Source organism: Pristiophorus japonicus, chromosome 2, assembly GCF_044704955.1.
Source record: "Pristiophorus japonicus isolate sPriJap1 chromosome 2, sPriJap1.hap1, whole genome shotgun sequence".
Taxonomy (NCBI): Eukaryota; Metazoa; Chordata; class Chondrichthyes; family Pristiophoridae; genus Pristiophorus; species Pristiophorus japonicus.
Genome location: NC_091978.1, coordinates 368174694 through 368201554, shown reverse-complemented (window position 1 = coordinate 368201554; position 26861 = coordinate 368174694). Strand labels below are relative to the sequence as shown.

The following is a 26861-nucleotide window of genomic DNA, read 5'->3' as shown; positions in this document are numbered from 1 at the left end:
CTGTGCTCACTGCCCCATGTCCCAACTCGCACCAAGTCCCGCTCACCCATCACCCCCTGTGCTCACTGCCCCATGTCCCAACTCGCACCAAGTCCCGCTCACCCATCACCCCCTGTGCTCACTGCCCCATGTCCCAACTCGCACCAAGTCCCGCTCACCCATCACCCCCTGTGCTCGCTGACGCATGTCCCAATTCGCACCAAGTCCCGCTCACCCATCACCCCCTGTGCTCACTGCCCCGTGTCCCAACTCGCACCAAGTCCCGCTCACCCATCACCCCCTGTGCTCACTGCCCCATGTCCCAACTCGCACCAAGTCCCGCTCACCCATCACCCCCTGTGCTCACTGCCCCGTGTCCCAACTCGCACCAAGTCCCGCACACCCATCACCCCCTGTGCTCACTGCCCCATGTCCCAACTCGCACCAAGTCCCGCTCACCCATCACCCCCTGTGCTCACTGCCCCATGTCCCAACTCGCACCAAGTCCCGCTCACCCATCACCCCCTGTGCTCACTGCCCCATGTCCCAACTCGCACCAAGTCCCGCTCACCCATCACCCCCTGTGCTCACTGCCCCATGTCCCAACTCGCACCAAGTCCCGCTCACCCATCACCCCCTGTGCTCACTGCCCCATGTCCCAACTCGCACCAAGTCCCGCTCACCCATCACCCCCTGTGCTCACTGCCCCATGTCCCAACTCGCACCAAGTCCCGCTCACCCATCACCCCCTATGCTCACTGCCTTATTTCCCAACTCGCACCAAGTCCCGCTCACCCATCACCCCCTATGCTCACTGCCCCATGTCCCAACTCGCACCAAGTCCCGCTCACCCATCACCCCCTGTGCTCACTGCCCCGTGTCCCAACTCGCACCAAGTCCCGCTCACCCATCACCCCCTGTGCTCACTGCCCCATGTCCCAACTCGCACCAAGTCCCGCTCACCCATCACCCCCTGTGCTCACTGCCCCATGTCCCAACTCGCACCAAGTCCCGCTCACCCATCACCCCCTGTGCTCACTGCCCCATGTCCCAACTCGCACCAAGTCCCGCTCACCCATCACCCCCTATGCTGGCTGACCTACGTCGGCTCGCGGTTAAGCAATGCCTCGATTTCAAAATTCTCATCGTTATTTTCAAATCCCTTTGTGGCCTTTGCCCCTCCCTATCTCTGTAATCTCCTCCAGCCCCACAACCCCCCCCCCCCGAGATGTCTGCGATTCTCTAATTCTGCCCTCCTGAGCATCCCTGATTGTAATCGCTCAACCATTGGTGTCCGTGCCTTCTGTTGCCTGGGCCCCAAGCTCTGGAACTCCCTCCTTAAACCTCTCCGCCTCTCTACCTCTCTCTCCTCCTTCAAGACGCTCCTTAAAACCTACCTCACCTGCCCTAATTTCTGCTTACGCAGCTCGGTGTCAAATTTTAAATCTCATAACACACCTGTGAAGCGCCTTGGGACATTTCACTACTTTAAAGGCGCTATGTAAATGTAAGTTGTTGTTGTTCTTTCGGCCCTGGAGGCTATTTAATATGGGTGATACGGCAACACCTGTAACCACTTCTCTCTCTGTCACACCAGAGGTTTCTGCCGGTGAAATTGAGCACCCCAGCTCCTGGATGGTACAACGATACACAAACCGCTTTGAAGAGGGTAACATCGAGGAGTACGGTTCCTTTCGGTCAGAACGCGGCAAGGTTTGAAAAGAACCTGCGGGCAACGGATGAACCAGGTTCGTAGTTCCATTTTTAAAAAAGAACGCTCGAATCGTGCGTGTTTGGCAATGCTCTCACGCGGTTCCTCAGTAACTCGAAGATAAGTGAGTTGAAATAAAACTTCCCCCCCACTCGCCCCCCACCCCGGGCTACCAGTTAAACCTGCAGATAATTATACTCTCAAAACACAGATAATTTAACGCATCTGATCCAGTTTAGCGTCGGATTCCACGGGGATTTTGTGCGGAGCAGCGATGCTTGTGAAGCCAGGATTTGCTCGGAAACATCAAAAGGGGAGATCGGAGAGAAACTGGAGAAAGATGTGAGGTCAGGGGGGGAATCCTTAGAGGAAATTGGGCCCGGTGGGCTCGGGGAAGGACGGGTAGAGGCAGAGGCGGCTGAATGGATGGTCTCAATCTTCGAGACAAAAAAAATCCATGAACTCCTCAAACTTATTGTGTCGGAGGTGAGGATGGAGACAGGGGAGAGGGGTTTATAAAGACGGTTAGCAGTGGAGAAAAGAAGCTGGGGTTTATCTTTAGATTCCAGAATGATTCTGGAATAGTGAGCAATTTTGGCAGATGAGAGCAGGACCCGATAGTGTTTTATGTGGTCCAGCCTGATCTGGCGGTGAATGGCTAAACCAGTTGTTCGCAATCCCGTTCAAGTCTGCATCCCTTAGACTAAAGAGAGCAAAGATCAGGGCTGTACCAGGGGGAACGGCCAGGGTGAGAGAGAGTAATTGTTTTACCAGGGACTCGGGCATCAAAGGTGGTGGTGAGGGTGTGATTGAGCAGATCAGTGGCTGCAGAAATGTCCTGGTAGCTGGAGGGACAAAGGCTGGACAGTTGGGTGTTGATAATTGCACTTGTAAGAGAGTCGGGACAGAGTTTTTTTTCCAAGGGCGGGCACAGAAGGAGGTAGGGTGGGGGGCGGGGTGGAAAGGGGATGTGGGTGGAGAGCGATATGAGGAAGTGGTCAGAGATGGCCTTATCTGCGAGTGACACGATGGCAGTCGCGAGGCCACGAGCAATGGCAAGGTTGAGGGGCTGGCCGTGAATATGGGTTGGGGAGCTTACATGGAGGGAGGGATTAAGGGAGGATAGGAGGGTAGAGAAGGCAGCGAGAGGGGGCATGGTGACTTTAGATGGAGGTTGAGAAGTCGTTTGTTGCAGAGGCAGCGGCAGGAAAAAAAGTGAAGAAATATCGGTAATAAAATTTTTACAGTACCTTGGTGAGCGTTAGAGAACGAGAATTTTAAATGAGAGGTGAGAGGGGTGGAATAGGGTGTGGTGTTCCGAGGAAGAGAAAGTGCCAGAGCAGTAAGGGGACAGACCAGATTTTTGTCGGGGCCATGATGTCGATGCCCGTCTCCGTCTCCGCCCCTGCCTCAGCTCGTCAGCTGCTGAAGCCCTCATCCATGCCTTTGTTACCGCTAGACTTGACTATTCCAACGCACTCCTGGCTGGCTTCCCACATTCCACCCTATGTAAACTCATCATCATAGGCAGTCCCTCGGAATCGAGGAAGACTTGTTTCCACTCTAAAAGTTCTTAGGTGGCCGTACAGTCCAATACGAGAACCACAGTCTCTGTCACAGGTCGGACAGATAGTCGTTGAAGGAAAGGTTGGGCAGGGAGCCTGGTTTGCCGCACGCTTCTTCCGCTGCCTGCGCTTGATTTCTGCATGCTCTCGGGGACGAGACTTGAGGAGCTCAGCGCCCTTTCGAATGCAGTTCCTCCACTTAGGGCGGTCTTTGGCCAAGGACTACGTAAACTAGTGGTGATCTAAAACTCGGCTGTCCGTGCCCTAACTCGCACTAAGTCCGCTCGCCATCACCCCCTGTGCTCGCTGACCTACATTGGCTCCTGCTTAAGCAACGCCTCGATTTCAAAATTCTCGTTCTTATTTTCAAATCCCTCCATGATCTCGCCCCCTCCCTATCTCTGTAATCTCCTCCAGCCCCACAACCCTCCGAGATGTTTGCGCTCCCCTAATTCTGCCCTCCTGAGCATCCCTGATTATAATCACTCAACCATTGGTGGCCGTGCCTTCTGTTGCCTTGGTCCCAAGCTCTGGAACTCCTTCCCTAAACCTTTCTGCCTCTCGTCTCTCGTTCCTCCTTCAAGATACTCCTTAAAACCTACCTCTTTGACCAAGCCCTGCGTTAATTTCTACTTGTGCGGCTCGGTGTCAAATTTTTATCTCATAATACTTGGGACATTGCACTATGTTAAAAGCGCTATATAAATACAAGCTGTTGTTGTTGTAAATCTGACAGTTGATACAAACATGCCTGTTTGCTTCAGATTAAAGGGGATATCTAAGGCTTATGTAAAACATTTTCACATCCTAAATTATACACATACACTGTATTAAATGAGTTTATACAAATATTGGCTCGGATTACAGTATTAATGATTTAAAAAAATTAAATTTTTATTGAGGTTGGTGCAATGAAAGTAATTATGAATAAAATTGCAATTCTGTACATTGCATGGTTATTACATTTGGGGATTCCACTACATCTCATTAAGGGATTCCCATCGCAAAAGATTGAAGTGGAATTCTCCTTTGTGATTGGAGGACCGGGCCCACGTGACCCCAAGTGCGCTTCTGCACTGCCTGCGTCTCTGAGATCCGTGAGCCATTCCGTTGCCGTCTGCCTCATGGCCACGGACCGCAACTCTTTGCAGCAGGTACTTTCGTCATTGTTTCGTGGGTCGGAGTCGTACTCCGGAGGTATGCCTCCCACCGCAATTTATAGGCCATTATGTTATTCATAGGCGGTCCCTCGAACGAGGTTGACTTGATTCCACAAGAGTTCACAAATGTTTCAATGAAGGACCCGATGTTCCAGTCCTGAACTCCAGTTGAGGGGGTGGAAGATGCCTGTGCGTGGATTTTTTTAACGTGGGGTGACCGTTGCACACCAGCCACCACACGGGCTCGACAGAGCTAGGCCTTTATCCAGTGGCAAGGGTTAACCAAGATGACCGGAGACCAGCTCTGCTGCACGGACCTAGTGCACGCACATATCGCAGTGTGGGCTGGGCCGTGCTATCCCTGGGCCCCGTACCCTCATTCGCCGCACGTTAGCCCACGATGTTCCAGGACCCGGCGCTCCAACTCTATTTATGGCCCCGACCTGCGGTGGCGTTCTCACACAGGTCGGGGCGGCCCACAATGTTTCAGGGTCCGGCGCTCAGCTCTATTTATAGCCCCGACCGTATATTATTAGTAGCTGTTCCACAGCACTGCTCAGGCAGGGTAAGTCTGAACATAAGTTTGGAGTGTGGGAGGGCAGTGAATTTAAGCAAGAGTTCGCCCATTACTTTGGCACATAAGGAGATATTAGGACAGGTGACCAAACGGTTGGTCCAAGAGCAAGATTTTAAGGAGAGTCTTAAAGGAGGAGAGAGAGGCGGAGAGGTTTAGGGAGGGGATTCTATCGCTGTGCAGGCCAACCCCTTATCGCCCCGTGGGGGTCGGAGAATTGTCCCGCGGATAGAAGGCTGGCGCGGGGCATTGCCACCGACAGCTTTGCATGGGGATCGGGCCTGCAGAACCGTATGGCTGATTTACAACGCTCCTGATTTTCTGGTTGGCGAGTTGGGAGCACTGCGAATTGGCCGTACCCAACTCTGCACTTGATTCGCTGATCGAACACGCCATCGTCAGGAGCGGAGTTTCCTCAAACTTACAACATGGCTTATTTTAAAAATAAACTTGTCCATAACGATTGCTCATTGCATTTTATTGATTGACCTAGTGTAATGCTCACAGGTATTGGTGGCTCTGCGGTAGAATGCGCTCCTCCCTCGCGAGTGACCCGGGTTCAATTCCTGGCCATTGCAGTGTAAATGTAGAGCTTGTTGCATCTTGCCATCTGGAGGAGGCGGGGGTCCCCAATGGAGGGCTCTCTGTGCGGGAATTCACCCTCTATTTATTGGGGACTTGGCCTGGAGGGTGGTGTACGGAGCAATCCTGTTCAATAAGTTTTTAAGTCGGTTCACGGACTCCCAGGCCGCCTGCAATTTCTGTGGTCTGGAGGAGTCCGTGTTCCATGTCCATGTACAACGCGTGAGGTTGCAGCCCCTCTTCCATTATTTGAAGGGGCTGCTTCTGATTTCTACCTGCACTTCAGTTCCACGCTCCTGATCTTTGGGCACCCTGTGCGGAGGGGAGCGGGCAGGTCGGAAGCCCTCCTCGTCGGACTGCTCCTGGGCCTGGCCAAGGTGGCCATTAACCGGTCCAGGCAGCGGGTAGTCGAGGGGGTCATTCAGCCCGACTGCCTGCCTCTGTTCCGCGGTTACATCCGAGCCAGGGTGTCCCTGGAAATGGAGCATGCGGTGTCCACCAGTACGTTCACGGCCTTCCGCGAGAGGTGGGCGCCGGAGGGACTGGAGTGCGTCATCTCAACAGGGAACAGAATTTTAATTTAATTTGATTTGTCAAGGTTCCCTTTAATATTTTATTGTTAATTTGTGGTTTTTGGTTCCCTTAAAAAAAGGGCCACTTGCATTAACGTTACCGTAAAATAGTTGTAGAGCTGTTGCATGGTGAGTGGCTTAGCCAGTCATGTGATGTTCACAAGACTCAATAAAACCCCAGCCAGTTGGCTTCAGAGGATCCATGATGAGGTATGCAGTTGTGAGCCGAGTGGATGAACTGGTAATGTGTATTGTGATTGTTTATTAACAAAGGTTTAACAAGCTAGTTCTTAATGGCAATGTGTTGCTATGAATTCTTAAGCAAAGAACCCCATGAAGCAAATACATTACAGCTGGAGAACAAATATTGAAGTCAGTTGTGTTTAAACTAAGAGAGTAAACGGTCGGGAAAGCATTGAAAACTTCGCACGTGATGACTGGCGCTGTACATGAAGGAGCTACATTACATTATGCTGTCTTCTTTTGTCTTGCATACTTATTCTTTTATTTACGCTACCTTTTATGTGTGATTTGCCGCACAATAAAAATGGATTTTGGAAAAGGTTCTGACAGCCAGAGTGATAAAAAGATTATTGCAGCCTAATGATTATTAGTCATTGATTTTTTTTTGTTAAATGCTTTCTTTCTTTTGCGAAGTGCAGCACTCAACGTCACTTATACGGCTTCTGTGATTGAGGAAGGGAATATTGAGTTGTCAGCTTGCTGCTAGGATTAGTTATGTTAGCTAGGACTGTTCAAAGCTTCGGGACAACAGTTGTTGAAGAGAAATATAAAGGTCACCAGAGCAAGGGTATTTCAGACTATGATTACAGTCTGCTGTTAATTCAAAATTGCTCAATCTGAATTACTCGATAATTTGCACTTTCGAATTCACAGGCGAGGTATATATATATCAATCCCGTTTGTCTCTCCTGCTTGTGAATGCGAAAAGGCAATCAGTTGATATTTCACCAAAGGGTAGCACACTCGGCTCTAAATCAGAAGGTTGTGGGTTCAAGTCCCACTCCAGAGACTCGAGCACGTAAATTTAGGCTGCCACATCCAGTGCAGTGCTGAGGGAGCGCTGCACTGTTGGAGGCGCCGCCTTTTGGATGAGACGTTAAACCGAGGCCCCGTCTGCCCTCTCGGGTGGATGTTAAAGATCCTCCGGCACTATTTTGAAGAAGAGTAGGGGAGTTATCCCTGGTGTCGTGGGGCCAATATTTATCCCTCAATCAACACAACAAAAAAAGTTTATCTGCTCATTATCACATTGCTGTATGTGGGAGCTTGCTGTGTGCAAATTGGCTGCTGCGTTTCCCACATTGCAACAGTGTGCACTACAAAAGGCCCGTCAGCGAGCAGTCCGGGGAACGTCGAGAGGCGGGAGTTCGGGAAGCGAGCGGCCTACAAAAGGCCCAGCTGGTGCAGCTGCAGCAGGGAGGCAAAAAAGAAGTAGAAAGAAATCGATAGATGACGTCACAGCCAAGGGGGTAAGTGATTGGCTGGTGATTGGTGAGTAGTTTTTCTTTTTCTTTTCTATATCAGTAAGCAACCTTTTAGCCTTGATCTTGCCAAATTAAGTTTATCTAGGGGTTAAGTCATGGCAGGACAGCTCGGACACGTGTTATGCTCCTCCTATACCATGTGGGAAGTCAGGGACACTTCCGGTGTCCCTGACGACTACGTGTGCGGGAAGTGTATCTGGCTGCAGCTTCTGACGGACCGCATTGTGGCACTGGAGCTGCGGGTGTATTCACTCTGGAGCATCCACGATGCTGAGAATGACGTGAACAGCACGTTTAGTGAGTTGGTCTTACCGCAGGTAAAGGTTAGACAGCCAGATAGGGGATGGGAGACCAACAGGAAGAGCAGTGCAAGGAAGGTAGTGCAGGGGGCCCCTGCGGTCATCCCCCTGCAAAACAGATACACCGTTTTGGGTACTGTTGAGGGGGATGACTCATCAGGGGAGGGCAGCAGCAGCCAAGTTCATGGCACCGTGGGTGGCTCTGCTGCACAGGAGGGCAGGAAAAAGAGTGGGAGAGCTATAGTATAGGGGATTCAATTGTAAGGGGAATAGATAGACGTTTCTGCGGCTGCAACCGAGACTCCAGAATGGTATGTTGCCTCCCTGGTGCAAGGGTCAAGGATGTCTCGGAGCGGGTGCAGGGCATTCTGAAAAGGGAGGGTGTACAGCCAGTTGTCGTGGTGCATATAGGTGCCAACGATATAGGTTTAAAAAAAGGGATGAGGTCCTACAAGACGAATTTAGGGAGCTAGGAGCTAAATTAAAAAGTAGGACCTCAAAAGTAGTAATCTCAGGATTGCTATCAGTGCTACGTTCTAGTCAGAGTAAGAATCGCAGGATAGCTCAGATGAAAACGTGGCTTGAGGAATGGTGCAGAAGGGAGGGATTCAAATTCCTGGGACATTGGAACCGGTTCTGGGGGAGGTGGGACCAGTACAAACCGGACGGTCTGCACCTGGGCAGGACCGGAAGCAATGTCCTCGGGGGATTGTTTGCTAGTACTGTTGGGGAGGAGTTAAACTAATACGGCAGGGGGATGGGAATCTATGCAGGGAGACAGAGGGAAGTAGAATATGGGGCAGAAGCAAAAGATAGAAAGAAGAAAAGTAAAAGTGGAGGGCAGAGAAATTTAAGGCAAAAAGCAAAAAGGGCCACATTGCAGCAAAATTCTAAAAGGGCAAAGTGTGTTCGAAAGACATGCCTGAAGGCTCTGTGCCTCAATGCGAGGAGTATTCGGAATAAGGTGGATGAATTAACTGCGCAGATAGCAGTTAACAGGTATGATGTAATTGGCATCACGGAGACATGGCTCCAAGGTGACCAAGGTTGGGAACTCAACATCCAGGGGTATTCAACATTTAGGAAGGATAGACAGAAAGGAAAAGAAGGCGGGGTGGCATTGCTGGTTAAAGAGGAAATTAATGTAATAGTAAGAAAGGACATTAGCTTGGATGATGTGGAATCGGTATGGGTGGAGCTGTGGAATACCAAGGGGCAGAAAACACGAGTGGGAGTTGTGTACAGACCACCAAACAGTAGTAGTGAGGTTGGGGACAGCATCAAACAAGAAATAAGGGATGTGTGCTGTTGTGTTCCAAACACAGATGAGACTGCACTCAGGGAGGTTAAAGTAACAGTGACCTCAGTCTTTATTAAGACACTCCAGAGTGAGGAACAGGCCTCAGGGGCCAGCTTATATACAGTGCTCCGAAGGGATGCTGGGATCCCTTGGGACTTCAGGGGATGCGCTCCCTGGTGGTGGAACATGGGAGTGCATGCTTTACAGATACACAACATCACTTCCCCCCCCCCCCAAAGTCAAAGTGAAAACTATTTACAAGTTGAGGCGGTCGGGAGCCTTTCTTTCCCTGGTGAACCCCTCAGTACAAATGTCTGTTCTGATGTGTTGGCTGTGCCCTCTCTGGGCTGGCGTGTTGTTGGCCCTGCAGGGCTGCTGGGTGAGCCTGGCCTTGCTGGGCTGTTGGGATTGAAGGCCGATAAATCCCCGGGGCCTGATAGTCTGTATCCCAGAGTAGTTAAGAAAGTTGCCCTCGAAATAGTGGATGCATTGGTGATCATTTTCCAACAGCCTGTCGGCTCGGGATCAGTTCCTATGGACTTGAGGGTAGCTAATGTAACACCACTTTTTAAAAAGGGAGGGAGAGAGAAAGCGAGTAATTATATACCGGTTAGCCTGACAGCAGTAGTGGGGAAAATGTTGGAATCAATTATTAAGGATGAAATAGCAGCAAATTTGGAAAGCAGTGACAGGATCAGTCCAAGTCAGCATGGATTTATGAAGGGGAAATCATGCTTGACAAATCTTCTGGAATTTTTTGAGGATGTCACTAGTAGAGTGGACAAGGGAGAACCAGTGGATGTGGTGTATTTGGACTTTCAAAAGGCTTTTGACAAGGTCCCACACAAGAGATTGGTGTGCAAAATCAAAGCACATGGTATTGGGGGTAATATACTGACGTGGATAGAGAACTGGTTGGCAGACAGGAAGCAGCGAGTCGGGATAAACGGGTCCTTTTCAGAATAGCAGGCAGTGACTAGTGGAGTGACGCAGGGCTCAGTGCTGAGACACCAGCTGTTTACAATATACATCGATGATTTGGATGAAGGAATTGAGTGGAATATCTCCAAGTTTGCAGATGACACTAAACTGGGTGGTGGTGTGAGATGTGAGGAGGAAGCTAAGAGGCTGCAGGGTGACTTAGACAGGTTAGGTGAGTGGGCAAACGCATGGCAGATGCAGTATAATGTGGATAAATGTGAGGTTATCCACTATGGGGGCAAAAATGCGAAGACAGAATATTATCTGAATGGTGGCAGATTAGGAAAAGGGGAGGTGCAACGAGACCTGGGTGTCATGGTTCATCAGTCATTGAAAGTTGGCATACAGGTACAGCAGGCGGTGAAGAAGGCAAATGGTATGTTGGCCTTCATAGCTAGGGGATTTGAGTATAGGAGCAGGGAGGTCTTACTGCAGTTGTACAGTGCCTTGGTGAGGCCTCACCTGGAATATTGTGTTCAATTTTAGTCTCCTAATCTGAGGAAGGACATTCTTGCTATTGAGGGAGTGCAGCGAAGGTTCACCAGACTGATTCCCGGGATGGCTGGACTGACATATGAGGAGAGACTGGATCAACTGGGCCTTTATACATTGGAGTTTAGAAGGATGAGATGGGATCTCATAGAAAAATACAAGATTCTGACGGGATTGGACAGGTTAGATGCAGGTAGATTGTTCCTGATGTTGGGGAAGTCCAGAACCAGGGGTCACAGTCTAAGGATAAGGGGTAGGCCATTTAGGACTGAGATGAGGAGAAACTTCTTCACTCAGAGTTGTTAATCCGTGGAATTCTCTACCATAGAGAGTTGTTGATGCCAGTTCATTGGATATATTCAAGAGGAAGTTAGATATGGCCCTTACGGCTAAAGAGATCAAGGGGTATGGAGAGAAAGCAGGAAAGGGGTACTGAGGGATTGATCAGCCATGATCTTATTGAATGGTGGTGCAGGCTCGAAAGGCCGAATGGCCTACTCCTGCACCTATTTTCTATGATTCTATGTAACTCCAGTGTACTCTTTGTACTTTGGTTAATTGGCTGGCTGGCAAAGGTTGAAAGTGGCACTGACATGAGGACAAAACTTTCTGCTCAAGGAGTGGTTAGGGTTTGGAATGCACTGCCTGATTGGGAGGTGGATACAGATTCAAAAGTAGCATTCAAAAGGGAATTGGATAAATACTTGAAGGAGGAAAAAAATTGCAGGGCTATGGGAAAGATCGGGGGAGTGGGACTAACTCGATTGCCCTTCGAAAGAGCTGGCTCTATGGTTCTGTGATTCTATAAGTGACATCCCACAATGAAAGTATGTTATTTCAATTATATAAAAACAAAAATGACATGGCAAGCTCACACTGCTTAAATCAGTATTGAAGCCAATGCCTTAATTATTGGCAACCTTGGATCTGGCCTGGAGGCGGTGGAGGTTGAACAATTTTCCATTTGTTCTGTAGATTAGCTCCACTCCAGCGGGCACTTGCCGAGGGCGAGACGGAGCATTGCAGCGAGGAAGATCGAGAAGTGCGTTGGTGCGATGACACAGCCCTGCTTGACCCTGTTCCGAACGTGGATTGGGTCTGTGGTGGATCTGTTGGTCAGCATCACGGCTTGCCTGTCATCGTGGAGCAGGCGGATGACGGTGACATACATTTGAGGGCAGCCGAATCTGAAGAGGACGCTCCATAATCCCTCACAGTTGACAGTGTCGAAGGCCCCTCTGAGGACAACACCTCCAGCATCGAAGCACTGACCACACTTGATCAGCTCCGTTGGGCGGGCCACATTGTCCACATGCCAGACACGAGATTCCCAAAACAAGCGCTCTACTCGGAGCTCCGATACGACAAGCGAGCACCAGGTGGGCAGAGGAAACGCTTCAAGGACATCCTCAAAGCCTGCTTGATAAAGTGCAACATCCCCACCGACACCTGGGAGTCCCTGGCCAAAGACTGCCCTAAGTGGAGGAAAAGTATCCGGGAGGGCGCTGAGCACCTCGAATCTCGTCATCGAGAGCAAGCTGAAGCCAAACGTCGGCAGCGGAAGGAGTGTGCGGCAAACCAGGCACCCCACCCACCTGTTCCTTCAGCCACTGTCTGCCCCACCTGTGACAGAGGCTGCAGGTCCCGCATTGAACTCTTCAGTCACCTGAGAACTCATTTTTAGTGTGAAAGCAAGTGCAGGGAGGTGTTACTACAGTTGTACAGGGCCTTGGTGAGGCCACACCTGGAGTATTGTGTACAGTTTTGGTCTCCTAACCTGAGGAAGGACATTCTTGCTATTGAGGGAGTGCAGCGAAGGTTCACCAGACTGATTCCCGGGATGGCGGGACTGACATATCAAGAAAGACTGGATCAACTGGGCTTGTATTCACTGGAGTTCAGAAGAATGAGAGGGGATCTCATAGAAACGTTTAAAATTCTGACGGGTTTAGACAGGTTAGATGCAGGAAGAATGTTCCCAATGTTGGGGAAGTCCAGAATCAGGGGTCACAGTCTAAGGATAAGGGGTAAGCCATTTAGGACTGAGATGAGGAGAAACTTTTTCACCCAGAGAGTGGTGAACCTGTGGAATTCTCTACCACAGAAAGTTGTTGAGGCCAATTCACTAAATATATTCAAAAAGGAGTTAGATGTAGTCCTTACCACTAGGGGGATCAAGGGGTATGGCGAGAAAGCAGGAATGGGGTACTGAAATTGCATGTTCAGCCATGAACTCATTTAATGGTGGTGCAGGCTCGAAGTGCCGAATGGCCTACTCCTGCACCTATTTTCTATGTTTCTATGTTTTCCTCGACACCGAGAGACTACCTATGATGAATTGGCACCAACACTGATGCTAGAAATAATTGGATGTTCTCATTTTGAAAAGTGAGAACCATGGTTGGTGTTGTTGTGGTGGAGGGTACTTAACTGAATTTACAGTATAACTAATTTGTAGGGTAGCCTGGAGGAATTTCTCAAGCAAACGCAACATTCAGAAGCTTCTGGGCTCAAATCCCACTCCAGGGACTTGGAGCACATAAATCTAGGCTGACACTCCCAGTGCAGTGCTGAGGGAGTGCTGCACTGTCGGAGGTGCTGTCTTTCAGATGAGACGTTAAACTGAGGCCCCATCTTCTATTTCAGGTGGACATAAAAGATCCCATGGCTCTAATTCGAAGAAGAGCAGGGGAGTTATCCTCGTGTACTGGGGGCCATTATTTATCCCATCAAAAACAAATGATCTGGTCATTATCACATTGCTGTGTGTGGGAGCTTGCTTGTGCACAAATTGGCTGTCGCGTTTCCCACATTACAACAGTGACTCCACTCCAAAAATAGTTCACTGGCTGAAAAGCGCTTTGAGACGTCTGGTGGTCGTGAAAGGCGCTATATAAATGCAACTCTTTCTTTCTTTTTAACATATACTGGAAATTGTTTCCGACTTCGACAGGTCCGGGAAGCTATAACATCATGAACCACACTCTTGCTCGAGGGAGCCAGAGGAAAGCCTATTTTGATAGCCCTTTGAGAGGAGGATTTGGATCAACAGTTCCTCGTTTGCATTCCATCGACACACAACCACAGATGCCGGGCCCAGCTGATTATAAGGTATTGTCCCTGTAGGATAACATCGACGAATCGAACCAAGTTCGGGTCATTTGCGCTTCCTGTTGTCACCCCCGGCAGGGGGGGCGCTGACTCAGCACAAACGACTTTTCGTCCGGGCGCTGTGCTGCTAACGACTCTCGTTAAGTTCCGCGGGAGTTTAGTGGCGGCGGTAAAGGGTAGCGCTGCGCCGACGATGGCATCATCACCGTGCGCAGCGTCCCGTTTTCGCCCCGGAGCAAAAATCCGGGAGCGCCCCCTGAAACTGCAGTGGCCGTTGCCAGCGAGAGATTCACGGGGCGCGTACACGGCTGCCGGCCGCTTGCGGGGTGCTACTTTAAAGGTGAGGTAGCGTGAGCGGAAAAAAAACCGGCGGCCGACTAACCGGTTGCGGCCTCTTGCCGCCTTGATGCCGGGGTCCGTGCCACGACATGGCAGCCCGGCACTCCGCTCGAGCGCACCCCCCCCCCCCCCCCAGCTTCCCGGTGCTCCAGGTAGGGGCCCGCAGAGTCTGCAACTTGGCCCTCCCCTTTCATGAAAGGGAGGGCCCCTTTCCACGCGGCTGATCTACACCAACCCCACCTTCCCACCCGATCCCCATAATCCCTCAATTCCGTTAATATCCAAAAATCCATCGATCTCAGCCTTGAATATACTCAACGACTGAGCCTCCACAGCCCTCTGGGGCAGAGAACTCCAAAGATTCACAAATTAACAGCACGGAAGGAGGCCATTCGGCCCATCGTGTCCGTGCCGGCCAACAAGAGGCTATCCAACCTAATCCCACTTTCCAGCTCTCGGTTCGTAGCCCTGCACGTTACGGCACTTCAGGTGCACATCCAAGTACTTTTTAAATGTGGTGAGGGTTTCTGCCTCTACCACCCTTTCAGGCAGTGAGTTCCAGACCCCCACCACCCTCTGGGTGAAGAAATTTCCCCTCAAATCCCCTCTAAACCTTCTACCAATTACTTTAAATTTATGCCCCCTGGTTGTTGACCCCTCTGCTAAGGAAAATAGGCCCTTTCTATCCACTATATCTAGGCCCCTTATAATGTTATACAGCACAATGCGGTCTTCCCTCATCTCAGTCCTCAATGACTGACCCCATTACCCTGAGACTGATACTCCTACTTCTAGGCTCCCCTGCCAGGGGAAACATTAGGTGACACATTAGTTGCTCATGGTTACAGGCGCACAATCAATAACTGTCCACAAAAGTTGAGTAATTTCACTCAGGGGCTATAAGGTAGGTTGATGTGGAAAGTGGAAGACTTCACACTGTCGAGGTAGGATGATGCTCTTGTGAGATTGGGATTAAGGAGGTAGAAATGTTTTATGTTTTTCTGGCTTAAAACAGGTCAATTTTGGGGACCAATGTCCTGCCCCCCCCCCCCCAAGGACATCTGAAAGGTGTACACCTTCCATCAGTGTCCCTGGACAATGATCACGAACAAGATTGCTGGGTGAACCTAGCCCAGGGGCACTGGGTCAATTGTACAGCCCTAATCACCTTAGCTCAGTCCGGTTAACTCACCACAGACCCAGGAATCAAAGCACAGGCCTCCCGGGTTTACACATTGCATTTACCAACTGACGCATGGTCGTAAGAGATCCCGGGGTACTACTCAAAGAAAAGCAGAGTGTAATCCCGGTGTGCTGGCCAACACTCATCCCTTAAATGACACCAACAATGCAGATTATACCCGAACAGCACTGTGGGAGCACCTTCACCACACGGACTGCAGCAGTTCAAGAAGGCGGTTCACCACCAACTTCTCAAGGGGCAATAAGGGATGGGCAATAAATGCCGGTCTTGCCAGTGACGCCTACATCCCAGGAACGAATAAATAAATAAAAGATCTGATCGTTCAATCATTTGCTCTTGCTTATGTACAAATTGGCTGCCACGTTTACCTATATAGCTTGACCTCACTTCAAGTGATCCATGGCTGTAAAATGCTTTTGGACGGCCTGAGGATACAAGGCGCAATATAAATGCAAGTTTCTTCTATGGGACTTTGAGCTATCTGCAATCAATCTTTTTTTACGGAGTCAGTTTTTACTAACTTGATAACTGACATTACTCAGATTTTTAATTGTAAAAATGTTACATGTAAAATTCAATACTTGGCCAAAAATGGAGCTATTAAACATTTCAACTACGTTGAGTGGCTGCTAAACGAGATGACTGGAGTATTAAGGGACTATATTTTTATCTTTTTTTAATATCAGGAGGTTGCATAAACCAAAAAAGTCATCATCATGTTTTGGAGCGAATTAACATCTGATTGTGTGATAAACTCTCGATGCTAAGACTTTATAAATTTCCAATTCTAACTAACTGCTCATCAGAGGCGTTAATATTTGCTGAAATAACTCCTGGTTGTCTGTAATAGCTAAGGAGCAACATCTTTTTTCACCTTCAGACATTAGGAAGCTATGCCAATTTGTGATGCAGTTTTTGCCAGCCTTGGAAGAAAGACTTGCATTTCTATAGCACTTTCACAACCACTGGACGTCGTAAAACACCTCACCTCATCCAGCAGACAGCACCTCCGACTCCCTCAGCACTGCACTGGAGTATCAGTCTAGATTTATGTGCTCGAGCCTCTGAAGTGGGACTTGAACCCACAACCTTCTGACTCACGAGCGAGAGTGCTACTCACTGAGCCACAGCAGACGCACAATAAATACACAATGCCACAGAAGAACATTCTATGATGTGATTCGCCGAGGATGCTGCTTTAGTGGATCAACCATTGCTATTGGACCACTCAGAGCATCGGCCATAATCTCCCTGAAGTTGTAATTTATACCCTGGACTGCAGAAATGAGAAAGGGGATGGAATTTTTTTGTTTTAGCGCGGCTAATTATTTATTACTGATGGGCATCGAGTGTCGATACCGGTGCTGCAAAACTTCTAGTGGAGTAATCATCATCACAGGCAGTCCCTCGAAATCGAGGAAGACTTGCTTCCACTCTAAAAGTGAGTTATCAGGTGACTGAACAGTCCATTACAGGAATTACAGTCTCTGTCACAGGTGGGACAGACAGTGGTTGAAGGAAAGGGTGGGTGGGGAGTCTAGTTTGCCGCACGCGCCTTCCGCTGCCTGCGCTTGGTTTCTGCATGCTCTCGGCGATGAGACTCGAGGAGCTCAGCGCCCTCCCGGATGCACTTCCTCCACTTTGGGCGGTCTTTGGCCAGGGACTCCCAGGTGTCGGTGGGGATGTTGCACTTTATGAAGGCAACTATACAAACTATATGAAGGCAAGTAAGGCAACAATACGAACAATGATGGACAGGTAAAGACTCTCTGGTCCATCCAGCCCACCCCACACAATTGCGATACCTTGTGTATCACAACATATACACTCCACCCTACCCGAAACCATGTGATCTCCTGGGAGAGGCAAAAAAAACCCGACCCATCTTAGCAATCGAAACTAGTCCAGGAGATCACTCTGGCCATTAAATTCTCTGCAGTACCCGCCTTCTGTAAGAGGTAATCTCCGCCACAGCCAGAAACAAATCCAGCTTTTGCTTGAAGGAACTATTTCATTAGCTTGCCTTCATCAGCCTCGAGACGAGCAATGTTTACCGTAAACTGCCCCAGCAGATTTATATCCGTTTGCACTTATTGAGATGTTGAACCAAAAGTGAGACAAGGTAATGCTTATTAAAAAAAAAAGAAGGGGGCTTGAGTGATTCAGTGACAGAAACAGATGTGTGGCTATGGAAGAATCAATGGCAGGACAGATGTGAGGTAATATTTTAACAGACAATTAATGGCTGCAATTGACTGGCGGTTGATTTACTTCGCTCCTGCGGGAAACACGATCAATAAGCAAAAAGTACACTGCAGTCAGAGAGGTAATGGTGCAAGATGCCCTCCAAAAATCCTGGAGGAAGTGGTGTTACTGCTATGGATCGGCGCTGACATTAAACACAAGATACTTTAGGCTAATGCACTTTTTATGGAAATAAAGTTATCATTCACCCGTAAGTGTCTTAATGCTGTGTGGTGGGGAAAGTTTTTGGTCATCATAATATTGACAAATGGGACTGGATGAAAACTGTGCCGATTATTAAGCCCATTACGGAATGATGGAGCTGTGAGCTGCCCGTGTACAGTACATGGTTACATAAACCTCTATCCTCAGCAACGTTCTCTCTGAGCCGCACAGCTGTCTGCCGGTGCCGCGCGGCTTGGCTTGACATCATGCACAGGACTTTGAACGAGCCATGCAGCCCGTTAAAGGGACAGCACACCCCAAGGTTACACAGGGTTACACAGGATATACGGCACAGAAACAGGCCATTCGGCCCAACCAGTCCATGCCGGCGTTTATGCTCCACTCGAGCCTCCTCCCGTCTTTCCTCATCTAACTCTATCAGCATAACCCTCTATTCCCTTCTCCCTCATATGCTTGTCCAGCTTCCCCTTAAATACATCGATACTATTCGCCTCAACCCCTCCCTGTGGCAGCGAGTTCCACATTCTTACCACTCTCTGGGTAAAGAAGTTTCTCCTGAATTCCCTCTTGGATTTATTGGTGACCATCTTGTATTGATGGCCTTTAGTTTTGCTCTTCCCCACAAGTGGAAACACTCTCTCTCTGTCCATTTTAAAATTGGGGGAACACTGCTCCTTGGTAGTAAGGTTCCTTCTTTCAAAAATCCCAAATACCTTCAGCTTAATGAAAGTTTCTATTTTCACTCAGTGGAAGTAAAGCATTAAGCGCTACACTAACAAGTCTGGCAAGGTTGCTGTGATCCCGTTTCACTGGGACTAGGTTCTTGGGATTCTGGAGCATTGGGGGTTTGGGGGTCTGTGTGGCAGCGTTGGGGGTGGGGTGAGGGGGTAGTTTTGTTAATTCTTGGGGTGTTGGTAATTCTGGCTAGGCCACAGTTATTGCCCAACCCCACTCGCTGTAAGACTTGTTATGCCCACTTGAGAGAGCATTAAAGCTCAACCACATTGTGTGGAACTGGAGTCATAGACATTTATGGCACAGAAGGAGGCCATTCGGCCCATCGTGTCCATGCTGGAATCATGTGTAGACCAGACTGTTTTGCTGCCATAAAACAAGCGCAACGTGGGTCAACTTTGTGGACCAACATTCTGCCCGCCACTCCCCCCCCCCCCCACCAAGGACGTCTGGAAGGTGTACACCTTCCATCAGGTTCCTGGACAATGATCACGAACAAGATTGCTGGGTGAACCTAGCCCAGAGGCATTGGGTCAATTGTACAGCCCTGACCGCCTCAGCTGAGTTCAGTTAACTCAGCACAGACCCAGGAATGGAAGCACAGGCCTCCCGGGCTTACACGTTGTACTTAGCAACTGACGCATGGTTGTAAGTGGGCTGGAGGATATTATAGATAGGGAGGGGTGAGGCCATGGAGGGATTTGTAAATAAGGATGAGAATTTTGAAATCGAGGCGTTGCTTAACCGGGAGCCAATGTAGGTCAGCGAGCACAGGGGGTGATGGATGAGTGGGACTCGGTGCGAGTTAGGACACGGGGCAGCGAGCACAGGGGGTGATGGATGAGCGGGACTCGGTGCGAGTTAGGACATGGGGCAGCGAGCACAGGGGGTGATGAGTGAGCGGGACTTGGTGCGAGTTAGGACACGAGGCAGCTGAGTTTTGGATCACCTCTAGTTTACATAGTGTAGAATGTGGGAGGCCAGGCAGGAGTGCGTTGGAATAGTCAAGTTTAGAGGAAACAAAGGAACGGATGAGGAGCAGCGAATGAGTTGAAGCAAGGGCAGAGATGACGATGTTACGAAGTTGAATTTCATCAAGGTCAGCAGCAGAGTCCTTTTTATCGTTATAAGCAACATGTGCAGCTCAGCGATGCCCATTTTTCCCACTCGGGCAATGAGTGTGGTTTCGGTGAATGCCCATTGTGGGGTCCTGGGCGGGGAGGATTATCCCCCCCCCGCCCCCCTACTACAAGCACGATAGATGCAGAGTGTTCCAGCTGGACCTATCTGAAAGTTAGTAAAGCAGAACAAACTGAGCGTGAAGCGATTGAACAGTTGAAGGCGAGGCAGCCAATTCGGGATGTGTAAGCTTCTACTTCGAATCATAGAACAGTACAGCATAGAAGGAGGCCATTCAGCCCATCGAATCTACACTGGCTCTTTCAAAGAGCAATCCAGTTAGTCCCACTCCCCCACTCTTTCCCCATATCGCTATCATTTTTTTTCTCATTCAAGTATTTATCCAATTCTCTTTTGAAGGCTGCTATTAAATCTGTACCCACCACCCTTTCAGGCAGTGCATTGCAAATCCTAACCAGTTGTGCAAAAAAAAAAATGTTTCCTCATATTGCGTCTGATTCTTTTTTCAATTACCTGAAATCTGTGTGCCCTGGTTATTGACACTTCGGCCATTGGAAACTGTTTCCCTTTATTTACTCTCTCTAAACCCTTCATGATTTTAAACACCCCTCTATTGAATCTCCTCTCAGCCTTCTCTGCTCCAATGAGAACAACCCCAGTTTCTCCAGAATACTGCATACGGTTTTGGTCTCCTTATTTAAGGAGGGATTATACTTGCATTGGAGGCAGTTCAGAGAAGGTTCACTAAGTACAGTCCTGAGATGAAGGGTTTGACTTATGAAGAAAGGTTGAGCAGGTTGGGCCTGTACTCATTGGAGTTTAGAAGAATGAGAGATGATCTTATTGAAACCTATAAAATAATGAGGGAGCTCGACAAGGTGGATGCAGAGAGGATGTTTCCCCTCGTGGGAGAATCTAGGACTCGGGGGCATAATTTCAGAATAAGGGGCCGCTCATTTAGAACTGAGATGAGAAGGAATTTCTTCTCTGAGTGTTGCAAACCTGTGGAATTCTCTGCCCCGGAGAGAGCTGTGGAGGCTGGGTCATTGAATATATTCAAGGTGGAGATAGACAGATTTTTGAACGATAAGGGAGTGAAGGGTTATGGGGAGCAGGCGGGGAAGTGGAGCTGAGTCCATGATCAGGTCAGCTATGATCTTATTAAATGGCGGAGCAGGCTCGAGGGGCCGAATGGCCTACTCCTGCTCTTAATTCTTGTATTCTTCCTGTGTTGATGATAACATGAGGAAAATGCTTTAGTGCAATGTCATCTACTATCTGTTGTCGGGCCCCAAAATGGCTGAATTTAACAATGCAAACGGAAAGGAGTTTTTAAAAATAGTTTCTCCCCCCCCCTCCGTTTATCTGTGCAGATTAAGGAAAAAAAGCACAGTTATTACAGAAAACAGGGAACTTCATCCTTTGCATCGATGACGGAAAGAATTCCTGTTGCAGGACCCAAGGTAAGGAGACCTTCTAACACCATCACTGTGTTCAAGGGCAAAAGCGGTTGTACGTGAATGATTTCTCAGTCTCTCCGTTTCAAAGTCTGTAGCTGTACAGGGCTCTGACCTTCGATTTTTGGGGGGAAAAAATGACACCCATATTTCTGCTGGAGTCAAACCATTTTGGCTCTTTTAAACAAAAAATGATCAGATGAGTTCAAATAATATTAGCATCGCATCATAAGCAGTCTGTCATGGGTTGCACTGAGCCAAGGAATCACACGGAAGCTCGCTGAAAAATATAGCTGCATTGTCAGCCGAAATGGTGGCTAAGTCGATGAATGTTGGATTCAGACCTTGTTGGATTCAGTACAGGATCCGATTAAAATGATTTTACTGTGTGTGGTGCAGTATAATAAATACCATCATGTCCTTGTATTAATAGTTTTACACAAACTCAGGGCTGGAATTTCCAATGGCTTACCGCCCGGTTTCTGGGCAATATTGGCCATTGTGGGCGGTAATCAGTTGAGCGAAAAATATCCTTACCCGAGTTACGCCGGGGGTTTCGGGAGCGAACCGCCGGCGTGCAGCGTCCTCAGATCGCCATGGTGTGATATTTGGCTCAGCGGTGACCCGTAGGTGAGTATGAATAAAATCGTCCCTGAGAATCAGCGGAGCTGGGCGTAGGGGAGTAGCCCTGCAAGAAAAAGGTTAGGAATTATTTTTGTGTTGTTTTGTTGGTTTCGTTTTGAAGTGACTTGGGATTGATTTTTTGATTTTTAGTTGATGTTTTTTTTGAAAAATTATTTTTATGGTTTTCCTGGTGTTAGGCCATTGATTTAAAAATTATTTTTGCCCATTTTGTTTACGAACCACCCAATCGACCCTAAATTGCACTTTTTTTCCCAGAATGGGGGGGGGGGGCAAGGCCCATGTTTTTCGTTCAGTGGATTTGTTTATTTTGGGGGAGGGGGAAAGTTTTTGCCGGCGGTAATCTTACCAGTCTTAGCGGTCTTTTGGGCAGTGATCGGGCACTGGCGGGTTAATAGGAAATTCTAGCCCCAAGCATTTTTAAAAGTGGACACAACCTCTGGAAGTTCCATAGCGCTTTACGGCCAAGTTGACATTAAGCTAAGCCTAAAGCTAACCAGAAAATTGGCCGGAAGACCAGCAGGAAGAATAGTACAAGGAAGGTAGTGCAGGGGTCCCATCTGGTCATCCCCCTGCAAAACAGATACACTGCTTTGAGTGCTGTTGAGGGAGATGACTCATCAGGGGAGAGCAGCAGCAGCCAAGTTCATGGCACCGTGGCTGTCTCTGTTGTACAGGAGGGCATGAAAAAGAGTGGGAGAGCGATAGTGATAGGGGATTCAATCATAAAGGGAATAGATAGGCGTTTCTGTGGCCGCAACCGAGACTCCAGGATGGTATGCTGCCTCCCTGGTGCAAGGGTCAAGGATGTCTCCGAGCGAGTGCAGGACATTCTAAAAAGGAAGGGAGAACAGCCAGTTGTCATAGTGCACATTGGTACCAACGACAGGTAAAAAAAGGGATGAGGTCCTACGAGACGAATTTAAGGAGCTAGGAGCTAAATTAAAAAGTAGGACCTCAAAAGTAGTAATCTCGGGATTGCTACCAGTGCCACGTGCTAGTCAGAGTAGGAATCACAGGATAGCACAGATGAATACGTGGCTTGAGCAGTGGTGCAGCAGGGAGGGATTCAAATTCGTGGGGCATTGGAACAGGTTCTGGGGGAGATGGGACCAGTACAAACTGGACGGTCTGCACTTGGGCAGGACCGGAACCAATGTCCTAGGGGGAGTGTTTGCTAGTGCTGTTGGGGAGGAGTTAAACTAATATGGCAGGGGGATGGGAACCAATACAGGGAGACAGAGGGAAACAAAAAGGAGACAAAAATAAAAGACAGAAAAGAGATGAGTAAAAGTGGAGGGCAGAGAAACCAAAGGCAAGAAACAAAAAGGGCCACTGAATATAAAAGGGCTGCAGGAGGGGTAAAAACTAAAAATCATGGTTTAAAAACTAGGATGAAAACACTCTACTGAAATGCACGCAGCATTAGAAATAAAGTAAATGAGTTGACGGCACAAATCATTACAAATGGGTATGATTTGGTGGCCATTACAGAAACATGGTTGCAAGGTGGCCAAGACTGGGAATTAAACATACAGGGGTATCTGACGATTCAGAAAGATAGACAAGAAGGGAATGGAGGTGGGGTAGCTCTGTTAATAAAATATGATATAAGGGCAGTTGTGAGGGATGATATTAGCTCCAATGAACAAAATGTTGAATCATTGTGGGTGGAGATTAGAGATAGTAAGGGGAAAAAGTCACTGGTCGGCGTAGTTTATAGGTCCCCAAATAATAACTTCACGGTGGGGCGGGCAATAATCAAGGGAATAATGGAGGCATGTGAAAAAGGAACGGCAGTAGTCATGGGGGATTTTAACCTACATATCGATTGGTCAAATCAAATCGCACGGGGTAGCCTGGAGGAGGAATTCATAGAATGCATACGGGATTGTTTCTTAGAACAGTATGTAACAGAACCTACAAGGGAGCAAGCCATCTTAGATCTGGTCCTGTGTAATGAGACAGGAAAAATAAAAGATCTCCGAGTAAAAGATCCTCTCGGAATGAGTGATCACAATATGGTTGAATTTGTAATATAGATTGAGGATGAGGAAGTTGTGTCAGAAACGAGCGTACTATGCTTAAACAAAGGGGACTACAGTGGGATGAAGGCAGAGTTGGCTAAAGTAGACTGGAAACAAGGACTAAACGGTGGCACAATTGAGGAACAGTGGAGGACTTTTAAGGAGCTCTTTCATAGTGTGCAACAAAAATATATTCCAGTGAAAAAGAAGGGTGGCAAGAGAAGGGATAACCAGCTGTGGATAACCAAGGAATGGAAGACCAGCAGGAAGAGTAGAGCAAGGAAGGTAGTGCAGGGGTCCCCTGCGGTCATCCCCCTGCAAAACAGATACACCGCTTTGGGTACTGTTGAGGGGAATGACTCATCAGGGGAGGGCAGCAGCAGCCAAGTTCATGGCACCGTGGCTGGCTCTGCTGCACAGGAGGGCAAGAAAAAGAGTGGGAGAGCGATAGTGATAGGGGATTCAATTGTGAGGGGAATAGATAGGCGTTTCTGCGGCCGCAACCGAGACTCCAGGATGGTATGTTGCCTCCCTGGTGCAAGGGTCAAGGATGTCTCGGAGCGGGTGCAGGACATTCTGAAATGGGAGGGAGAACAGCCAGTTGTCATGGTGCACATTGGTACCAACGACATAGGCAAAAAAAGGGATGAGGTCCTACGAAACGAATTTAAGGAGCTAGGAGCTAAATTAAAAAGTAGGACCTCAAAAGTAGTAATCTCGGGATTGCTACCAGTGCCACGTGATAGTCAGAGTAGGAATCGCAGGATAGCGCAGATGAATACGTGGCTTGAGCAGTGGTGCAGCAGGGAGGGATTCAAATTCCTGGGGCATTGGGACCGGTTCTGGGGGAGGTGGGACCAGTACAAACCGGACGGTCTGCACCTGGGCAGGACTGGAACCAATGTCCTCGGGGGAGTGTTTGCTAGTGCTGTTGGGGAGGATTTAAACTAATATGGCAGGGGGATGGGAACCAATGCAGGGAGACAGAGGGAAACAAAAAGGAGCCAAAAGCAAAAGACAGAAAGGAGATGAGGAAAAGTGTAGGGCAGAGAAACCCAAGGCAAAGAACAAAAAGGGCCACTGTACAGCAAAATTCTAAAAGGACAAAGGGTGTTAATAAAACAAGCCTGAAGGCTTTGTGTCTTAATGCAAGGAGTATCCGCAATAAGGTGGATGAATTAATTGTGCAAATAGATGTTAACAAATATGATGTGATTGGGATTACGGAGACGTGGCTCCAGGATGATCAGGGCTGGGAACTCAACATTCAGGGGTATTCAACATTCAGGAAGGATAGAATAAAAGGAAAAGGAGGTGGGGTAGCATTGCTGGTTAAAGAGGAGATTAATGCAATAGTTAGGAAAGACATTAGCTTGGATGATGTGGAATCTATATGGGTAGAGCTGCAGAACACCAAAGGGCAAAAAACGTTAGTAGGAGTTGTGTACAGACCTCCAAACAGTAATAGGGATGTTGGGGAGGGCATCAAACAGGAAATTAGGGGTGCATGCAATAAAGGTGTAGCAGTTATAATGGGTGACTTTAATATGCACATAGATTGGGCTAGCCAAACTGGAAGCAATACGGTGGAGGAGGATTTCCTGGAGTGCATAAGGGATGGTTTTCTAGACCAATATGTTGAGGAACCAACTAGGGGGGAGGCCATCTTAGACTGGGTGTTGTGTAATGAGAGAGGATTAATTAGCAATCTCATTGTGCGAGGCCCCTTGGGGAAGAGTGACCATAATATGGTGGAATTCTGCATTGGGATGGAGAATGAAACAGTAAATTCAGAGACCATGGTCCAGAACTTAAAGAAGGGTAACTTTGAAGGTATGAGGCGAGAATTGGCTAGGATAGATTGGCGAATGATACTTAGGGGGTTGACTGTGGATGGGCAATGGCAGACATTTAGAGACCGCATGGATGAAGTACAACAATTGTACATTCCTGTCTGGCGTAAAAATAAAAAGGGGAAGGTGGCTCAACCGTGGCTATCTAGGGAAATCAGGGATAGTATTAAAGCCAAGGAAGTGGCATACAAATTGGCCAGAAATAGCAGCGAACCTGGGGACTGGGAGAAATTTAGAACTCAGCAGAGGAGGACAAAGGGTTTGATTAGGACAGGGAAAATGGAGTACGAGAAGAAGCTTGCAGGGAACATTAAGGCGGATTGCAAAAGTTTCTATAGGTATGTAAAGAGAAAAAGGTTGGTGAAGACAAACGTAGGTCCCCTGCAGTCAGAATCAGGGGAAGTCATAACGGGGAACAAAGAAATGGCGGATCAATTGAACAAGTACTTTGGTTCGGTATTCACTAAGGAGGATACAAACAACCTTCCGGATATAAAAGGGGTCAGAGGGTCTAGTAAGGAAGAGGAACTGAGGGAAATCTTTATTAGTCGGGAAATTGTGTTGGGGAAATTGATGGGATTGAAGGCAGATAAATCCCCAGGGCCTGATGGCCTGCATCCTAGAGTACTTAAGGAGGTGGCCTTGGAAATAGCGGATGCATTGACAATCATTTTCCAACATTCCATTGACTCTGGATCAGTTCCTATGGAGTGGAGGGTAGCCAATGTAACCCCACTTTTTAAAAAAGGAGGGAGAGAGAAAACAGGGAATTATAGACCGGTCAGCCTGACCTCAGTAGTGGGTAAAATGATGGAATCAATTATTAAGGATGTCATAGCAGTGCATCTGGAAAATGGTGACATGATAGGTCCAAGTCAGCATGGATTTGTGAAAGGGAAATCATGCTTGACAAATCTTCTGGAATTTTTTGAGGATGTTTCCAGTAAAGTGGACAAAGGAGAACCAGTTGATGTGGTATATTTGGACTTTCAGAAGGCTTTCGACAAGGTCCCACACAAGAGATTAATGTGCAAAATTAAAGCACATGGGATTGGGGGTAGTGTGCTGACGTGGATTGAGAACTGGTTGTCAGACAGGAAGCAAAGAGTAGGAGTAAACGGGTACTTTTCAGAATGGCAGGCAGTGACTAGTGGAGTGCCGCAAGGTTCTGTGCTGGGGCCCCAGCTGTTTACATTGTAC

At 48.4% G+C, this 26861-nt stretch overlaps 1 protein-coding gene across 2 annotated transcripts in view; it reads left to right on the top strand.

Moving 5' to 3' along the window:
- The window catches only part of stpg2 (sperm-tail PG-rich repeat containing 2), a 438535-nt gene that overhangs the window by 110102 nt on the left and 301572 nt on the right, over positions 1–26861 (top strand). The window contains exons 6-8 of one of the 2 annotated variants that reach the window (XM_070866147.1): positions 1577–1727; positions 13677–13834; positions 21056–21145. In XM_070866147.1, coding sequence (XP_070722248.1) covers positions 1577–1727; positions 13677–13834; positions 21056–21145 — 399 coding nt within the window. The remainder of the gene's footprint in view (positions 1–1576; positions 1728–13676; positions 13835–21055; positions 21146–26861) is intronic. The other variant, XM_070866156.1, reaches the window with a different exon arrangement.